This window comes from Lagenorhynchus albirostris, chromosome 19 (genome assembly GCF_949774975.1).
Source record: "Lagenorhynchus albirostris chromosome 19, mLagAlb1.1, whole genome shotgun sequence".
In the NCBI taxonomy this organism is placed as follows: Eukaryota; Metazoa; Chordata; class Mammalia; order Artiodactyla; family Delphinidae; genus Lagenorhynchus; species Lagenorhynchus albirostris.
The window spans coordinates 59,958,180-59,966,435 of record NC_083113.1 but is presented as its reverse complement, the minus strand read 5'-3'; the positions used below and the strand labels follow the sequence as shown (position 1 = coordinate 59,966,435).

At 57.0% G+C, this 8,256-nt stretch overlaps 1 protein-coding gene across 1 annotated transcript in view; it reads right to left on the bottom strand.

Moving 5' to 3' along the window:
- Window positions 1-4,988: 4,988 nt before the first annotated feature.
- Window positions 4,989-8,256, bottom strand: part of ACSF3 (acyl-CoA synthetase family member 3) — a 64,879-nt gene continuing 61,611 nt past the window's right edge. Inside the window, exon 10 of the mRNA XM_060129975.1 lies at window positions 4,989-5,195. Coding sequence (XP_059985958.1) covers window positions 5,126-5,195 — 70 coding nt within the window. The 3' untranslated portion in view covers window positions 4,989-5,125. The remainder of the gene's footprint in view (window positions 5,196-8,256) is intronic.

Here is an 8,256-nt window from a genome sequence, read left to right as displayed (position 1 = left end):
GAGGTGCGGGTCCTGCCGCCCAGCCCAGTGGGGCCATGACCTCCCCTCCCTGGGTGGCCTCCTCTGTCTCTGGTGGGACACGGTTGGGCACCTGTGAGCTGGGAGGAGGGCAGTGGCTCCACCGGACTGTGAGGGAGCGTTGGGTGAGGGGGTGTGGGGTGTGGGAGGGGGCGTTCCAGCCCTGGAGGTTCATCCACCCATCCAGGGATTTTCAACTTTCTCTTGATAAAAGGGGGGCACCGAGACTTTCAGCAGAGAAGTGAAGCTGTTATAACTTTAGAAATAAAGTGCAGTTACATTAGAACAATACCGTAATTGTAGTGTAATAAGAATCATTATGGGGACTTCCCTGGCGGGCCAGTGGTTAAGAATCTGCCTTCCAATGCAGGGGACGTGGGTTCGATCCCTGGTCGGGGAACTAAGATCCCACATGCTGCGGGGTAACTAAGCCTGCGCACCACAACGAGAGAGAAGCCCGCGTGCCACAACTAAGACCTGACACAGCCAAAAATAAATAAATATTAAAAAAAGAATTATGTGTAAAAGTGTGCAGGCTTAGATAAAATTGCACACAAATACACCCCCAATAAGGCCCAGTGTTTAGTCCCCATAGTCCTATGAAGCAGGGGCCTCAGTCCACGTGCAGATGAGGACACTGTGGCCTAGCAGGCATGGCAGGGATGGCCTCCCTGAACCTGTGAAGACGTCACGTTCCTTGACAGAGGGACCCTGAGGTGGGGAGGGGGTCCTGGATTGCCTGGACCAGGCTCACCTATTCACAGAAGCCCTTAAGAGCAGAGAACGTGCTGCCCCTTAAACGGTCAGCTGGAGCCAGAGAAATGCAGCAAGAGAGGAAACCAGAGAGATTTCAGGTGCCAGGCGGACAGATACGTGGGTGCAGGAGCGGGAGACCCACAGTCAGCGGAAATGGGGCCCTCAGTCCTACAACCCTGAGGAGCCCGAGTCTGCCAAGGACCTGGATGAGTTTGAAGAAAGTTGTCCCCTGAGCTCCAGGTAAGAGCCAGCCCGGCAGACACAGAGCCTTCACCCCACGTGACCGGGAACAGACGCCTCGGTAGAGCCCACTCAGACGACTGACCTAAAGAAACAGTAAGGGGCTTCCCTGGTGGCGCAGCGGTTAAGAATCCGCCTGCCAATGCAGGGGACACGGGTTCGAGCCGTGGTCTGGGACTATCCCACATGCCGCGGAGCAACTAAGCCCGTGCGCCACAGCTACTGAGCCTGCGCTCTAGAGCCCACGTGCCACAACTACTGAAGCCCGCGTGCCTAGAGCCCGTGCTCTGCAACGAGAAGCCACTGCAAGGAGAAGTCCGCGCACCGCAATAAAGACCCAACGCAGCCAAAAAAAAAAAAGAAACAGTGAGATAAAGCGGTGGTGTTTCAGCCGCTAAGCCTGCAATAACTGTTCTGGCGGTGTGGCCGGGTGAGCACCTGGGCCACTCAGCTGGTATTCAGCAGGCGTTTGCTCGCTGGGCTCACTGGGATAATCGCATGACCCCGCGCCCCAGCACAGCCCACCCGGGGCTCCCATGCACACACCCATTGTGCAGGCGAGGGTCAGCTAGCACCGTGTGGCCAGGGGACGGCCAGGTGAACGCAACTTCTCGGGCTGCGCGCCCGGGGTTCAGGCTCCCATGTCCAGGATGAGACACAGAAGGGAGGGAGCAGAATGCCTGGGGGTTCAGGAGGACCGAACAGGAAGGACTTGACCCAGACACGAGGCATTGGCCTGGGCGGAGCACAGGGTCCTCGTAGATATGAACTGGGTGCCTGTGCTCATCCGGGTGGAGGTGCCCAGTGGGTAGCCGCAGGTAACCACAGTCAAGGGTAGCAGTGTGCTCCGGGAGGCCCAGGCACTGATCTCACCCCACACGTGGACTGTCCCTCTGGGGCCTCATTTTACCAGGCAAGGACCCAGAGGCCAAGGTGACACGGCCAATACAGGTGAGGCCTGGCCAGGAGCCTGGGCAACTGGCTTCAGGGCCCACGCCCTTTCCAAGTTCAAGCCCGGTCTGGAGGTCAGGAGAGAGGCTGGGTGGAGGCAGACACTCCCCCACAACCTCTCCCTCCCCTCCTCCCCACTCCCATCCCTCCCTCCTTCCGCAGTTCCCCTGTGCCAGGCCCCTTCCAGGCCCTGGGGCATCAGCCCTCATAAGTCTGCCCTCCCAGGGGAGTCAGGCACCGACAGACCCTAATGTGATGAAGCGGCACGAGCGGGGGTCCTCAGTGGAGGCAGGCAAACGTGGGGCGGATCTGGAGGGGCCCTGAATCCCCGCCTGGGCCCCATGGCTTGGATGGAGCAGTGGGGCCCTGCAGAGGGTTTCCTGTCCCTTAAATGGGTCCCAGGGTCAGAGGGGATGGTGGGGTGGGCTGGAGCGTGGGGAGTGCAGAGTGTCACTGCCTGGGTCCTCTGGTGGCCAGGGCACAGCCGGGCGGGGCCTCCCAGGACAGCAGAGGTCTCGGCTGCCGGCAGGTTTGGGGGCCTTGCCTGTTCAGCAGCCCGGTGATGGGCGCCCCCCACCACCACCACGGAACAGTCATTCTCAAACTACGCTTCTAAAGTCTTGGGTGCTCAAAAATACGGACGGACAGACAGACAGATGGACAGAGACAGAAGAGAAGCTGGGTGTACCGGCGGCCCCCACCGGCCCGGCGGCCATGAGAACCGGAAGCCGGGCTGGAGGCCCTGGGGCGGCAGACTCTGTCCCAGCCTGCCCCAGGGCTGTCCCTGAGCTCCAAGCCCCCACGTGCTGGGGCCGGGGTCCCTTCCTGCCCAGCAGCCCTGACACGGGGGATGGAGGGTCCCGCCAGGCACCGGAGCAGCAGGAGACCAGGGGTCCTAGCGGCTCCCGCCATACCCGGAGGCACCAGCAGAGGGCAGTGTGGCTCCAGGGAAGGCCGGGCGGAGGCAGTGGTCTGGTCCTCCCACGTGCTGGCCCCGAGGTCTGGGGGCATGGCCTTGGCCAGGTGGCACCTTCGTTGGCCGAGCCAGGCTGCCCCGCTGGAATCCCGAGTTCCTGAGGGCCGTCCAGGCCCCGGGCCACGGCAAGGACCCGCGAGGTTCAGGGGCGCAGGCCGGGCCACACTGACGGGGGTTCAGGCAGGGCAGAAAACAGAGGTCTCTGGGCTCGGGTGGTCAAGCTTGAAGGCAATTTGTAAGCATAACTGTCACCCCCAGAGGGTGGCTTTCATGGAAAAACCCACTGCAGTAAAAACCTTCACCAACGTGGGCCGGGGCCAGGGCACCCGGGCACGCATGCACCCCAAGACTCCGGGGCAGGGATGTAGGCCCCCGTCCTGCTCATTCCAGGGTCTCAGGGCGCTGAGGACCAGTAGAGGAGGCTGTGCCGGCTGTGCCTGAGCTGGGATCAGGGAGGGCAGGCACAGGTCCTGCGGCGGGTGCGAGAGCCCCACAGGGCGTGCACACCAGCCTGGGCCTCCATCATCACCCACTCACCAGCGTCTTCACTCCCAGCTGGCCTGGGGGGCAGCCTGTGCCCGTGGGCCCCGGCAGTCACTGGTGGAGCAGGGCATGCGGGAATGTCGTCGAGGAGACCCGCGGAGCTGCCTGGGACCTGGCAGCTCTCGGTTTGGATTTGGGGCTCCTGGGGCCGTAGGAGAGGCCTCAGTGAGCCTGTGTCCTGCACACACATCACGTCACAGCCCTCACGCGCCAAGTCACATCTGCACCCTGGTGCATGGCCCGGGCTGCGGAGGGTCCTTGTCTGGAAGAAGCCGGGGTGATGGGCTCCGGGCAAATGAGGCCGCCCAGGGGCTGGTCTTTCCTGGTCTGGGGGGAGGGGAGGGGAGGCGGGGGGCTGTCTCCCAGCACTGCTGGCTCCTGGGGGCTGCAGGACAACCGCCCCCCTCATCTGCCTCATGGCTCTTCCCATGCGGCCCAGAGATGCCACCAACACAGCTGCTCCTTGGCACCTCCCCAGTCAGAGTGGGTGGGAGCTGGGAGGGGTGGAGGGGTGCTGGCAGGGGAGGGGGACATGTGAGGCCCCAGGGGGGCTCCAGAAGGAACGTGTCCCCAAGCCCGCCCAGGCAGCGCAGCCCCCGCGCATCCCCCAGCCCGCCCCACTGGGCACCAGCACCACTGTCTCTCAATCAACATCAAGGGAGCTGGTGACAAATTTGGGAGCAAAGAACCCCGAGCAGCCGCATAAATCACGTTAATGGCCGTTCAGATTAGATCGGGCGCTGTAACAGACACGCTGCCGCCTCTCCGCTCCCCTCCACCCCTGTGCGCGGGGGAGGCGCGCTCAGCAGGCACCGCCCACGCGCAGGCTCTCCTGGGCCCGCCGTGCGTCCCTCTCCAGGGGCGGGCTGAGGAGGAAGATGCGGGCTGGGGGGCTCAGGAGCCTGGGCCCTTCCTGCCGGCCTTTCTCCTCCAGACAGAGGGCCTGGGCAGGACGGCCAGGGAGAGGCCTGCACAGGCCGGGGGCAGAAGCGCCGGCCTCGCCCAGCCTGCGGCCTCCTCGCTTCTCTGGGGAGAATCGCACGTTTCAGCCACTCTCCTTGGTCCTAATGCCCGGATCTCTCCTGAATGCTGGGAGCTTGTGCGCACCTTGCAGGTGCCCCCGAGCCCCCGCTCCTCCCCCCACGCTCTCCATCCAGGCTGCTGAGCTGGAACCCCGACCTTCCAGACTCGAGTGCGCTCTGGCTCCCCCTCTGGCCAGTCCTCTCCCCGGTCCCGCGACCTTTCCAGAAGTGCTCTGGCCCTGCCCCTGCCCCGGGCCCTAGGGGCTCTGTCCTGGGGGCGTGGGAGTGAGGCAGACACTTACTGGCCTTGAGGACAAAGAAAACCTCTCCGGCACGGAGGAGCAGCGCCGCGTCTTATGCCCAGACAGCCTGTCATTCGAGAGTGAGAAAAAGTAGAGACTCACCTACACCTTCCGCGGCGGTTACTGAAACAGCTACTGCAGAGAATTATTCATTAAAATGAAATCCGGTGAGCCAAGAAGTTGATCAAATGTCAGTAAATTTAATGATTGACCGTGAAAACAAAGCCTATTAATTTTTGTGTCCAAAACAAAACAAAACTGAAATGCTACAGAAATATCAAGACCGCGGAGGAGGAACTTCCCTGGCGGTCCACTGGTTAAGACTCCAAGCTCTCACTGCAGGGGGCGCCGGGTCGATACCTGGTCGGGGAACGAAGATCCGACATGCTGCACGGCATGACCAAAAAATAAATAAATAAAGATTAAAAAAAAAAAAAAAAGATGGCAGAGGAGCAGGTATTGGGAGCCTCATCCCAGCCGTAGGGGAGCCCCGTGCTGCATTACTGCGAACAACTTAGACTTTGTAGCAAGTATCTAAACGTTTTAAGGCGCTCAAAGAACAGAAATTTAGTTTATAATTTCCAAATAAGCAAAAAGAAAAGAGTACAGAATTTTCTTAAGTCTTTACGGAATTTGTTACAATATTGCTTCTGTTTTATATTTTGGCTTTTTGGCCATGAGGCATGTGGGATCTTAGCTCCCCAACCAGGGCTCGAACCCGCACCCCCTGCATTGGATGGCGAAGTCTTAACCACTGGACCGCTAGGAAAGTCCCAAGAAGTTTATCAATACAATGAAAGAGAAGGCAAAACAACAAACGCCATATCCCTAAGGTGGTGGCAGAAAATGCAAATGGGGATTGTAGAAATGACTCTAAAGACATCAATAATCATAATAAATGGACTACATTTGCTCACTAAAGGAGAGACAGAGGGATTTCTGTCGCAGTGGTTAAGAATCCGCCTGCCAATGCAGGGGACACGGGTTCGAGCCCTGGTCCAGGAAGATCCCACATGCCGCGGAGCAACTAAGCCCGTGTGCCACAACTACTGAGTCTGCGCTCTAGAGCCCGCAAGCCACAACCACTGAGGTTGTGTGCTACAACTACTGAAGCCCACGCACCTAGAGCCTGTGCTCCACAACAAGAGAAGCCACCGCAATGAGAAGCCCGCACACTGCAACGAAGAGTAGCCCCCACTCGCCGCAACTAGAGAAAGCCCGCGTGCAGCAACAAAGACCCAACGCAGCCAGAAATAATAAATAAATAAATTTTTTTTTTTAAAAAGAGAGACAGGAGTTTAAAACACCAGATCCAGCTGTGCTGCTCACAAGAGAGAGCAAAGCCACATGGGGGTGGGTGGGAGGGGGATGAAGGAACCCAGGGATGGACCATTTAAATACCAACCCCAGGGACTTCCCTGGTGGTGCAGTGGTAAATACCAACCCCAGAAGCCGGATAGCGGTACTGATCTCAGAGAACGTGTGATTTAACAGGAAAACGCAAGTCACAATCCATCAGAATAGATAATAATAAGGTATAAGCGGGGCCTGGGCACCTAGAACTGGAATATCAAAGGAAGAGCTGCCTCCTGAGGAAAGAAAAGCCGCTGTGTAGGGGCACAGGAGGGCCCCAAGTTCCAAAGCTCTGGAACCCCTTGGCCAGTGGGGAAACAGGGAGCAGACAACGTGCTCCAATCACCCCCGGTTTAAGAAATTAAGTCAAAGAAGAAAGGACCCAGAGTTTGGAGCCGGGTGAGGACGGGGGTGCCCAGGTGGGCGTTAGGAGAACAGCTAGGTGGAGGCCCGTGAGGGCGGGTCCAGCCAGCCACCAGGAAAGGAGAAGCTAAACAAAAGGGTACTTTAACCAGATGCACAGGCAAGATTGATAAGGGACTGTGCAAATAAACCTGGAACCTGGATGAAGTGCACGGTTTTACAGAAGATCCCAGGTCATCAAATGGAAGTAACGAGTTTGAATAAACCAGTAACCACTGAAGAGCCCAAATTGGTCACCAAAGACAGCCCGGCCCGACGAGGCTGCCGGCCCTGAGGGTCCCAGGGCCCACCTCCACCTCCTTCCGAGCCCTAAGTAAGATGGGCCCAGTCTCACATCCAAACGCCCCCGTGAGAAGCGTGTCGGGATTCAGAGTTTTTCAGATGTTTGGCACACGGAAAGCAGCCCTTTCCCCCCTTTCCTGTTTGCCCACTTCTGTCCCCTCTACACTTAAAAGAACCTAATTATAGGAATGAGATCACCAGGCAACTGAAAGTAACTCCTGACTTGTGCTCTCCTGAACGCAGACCTCGCCTTGTCTACTGCGCTGATTCTTTTCCTAGATGAAAAGAAGTAAGAATGAAGAAGTAAGCAGTGAAAGAATGACCAGCTCTCTACCCCAGCAGCCCCCTTAGCAATCCTGCTGGAGACCACGCGGGCAAGAGAACGTGTGAAGAGTCAGCCAGCCTGCTCGCAATGAAGGAGGCAGAGCCAACCCCCCCCCCCCCCCCCCCGTCACCCCGTCACTCTGACTCCACCCCCCCTGGAAGGCCTCCAACTCCTGGAAAGCTTTCGGCAGAGCCCTCTTACAGGAAAGGTGAGAGAGGGGCGTGGGTAGTTGTTGCAGACTTCTTGGTGTCAGACCCTTTGTTCTTTTATGTTTTGTTTTTTGTTTTTTTAACATCTTTATTGGAGTATAATTGCTTTACAATGGTGTGTTAGTTTCTGCTTTATAACAAAGTTAATCAGTTATACATATACATATGTTCCCATAGCTGATCTCCCTGAGCTATGCGGCTGCTTCCCACTAGCTATCTATTTTACGTTTGGTAGTGTATATATGTCCATGCCACTCTCTCACCTCGCCCCAGCTTACCCTGCCCCCTCCCTGTGTCCTCAAGTCCATTCTCTAGTAGGTCTGTGTCTTCATTCCCGTCTTACCCCTAGGTTCTTCGTGACCTTTTCTTTTTTCTTACATTCCATATATATGTGTTAGCATACGGTATTTGTTTTTCTTTCTGACTTACTTCACTCTGTATGACAGACTCTAGGTCCATCCACCTCACTACAAATAACTCAATTTCGTTTCTTTTTATGGCTGAGTAATATTCCATTGTATATATGTGCCACATCTTCTTTATCCATTCATCCGGTGATGGACACTTAGGTTGCTTCCATGTCCTGGCTATCATAAATAGAGCTGCAGTGAACACTGTGGTACATGACTCTTTTTGAATTATGGTTTTCTCAGGGTATACGCTCAGTAGTGGGATTGCTGGGTCACATGGTAGCTCTATTTGTAGTTTTTTAAGGCACCTCCATACTGTTCTCCAGAGTGGCTGTATCAATTTACATTCCCACCAACAGTGCAAGAGGGTTCCCTTTTCTCCACACCCTCTCCAGTACTCTCCAGTATTTATTGTTTCTAGATTTTGTGATGATGGCCATTGTGAC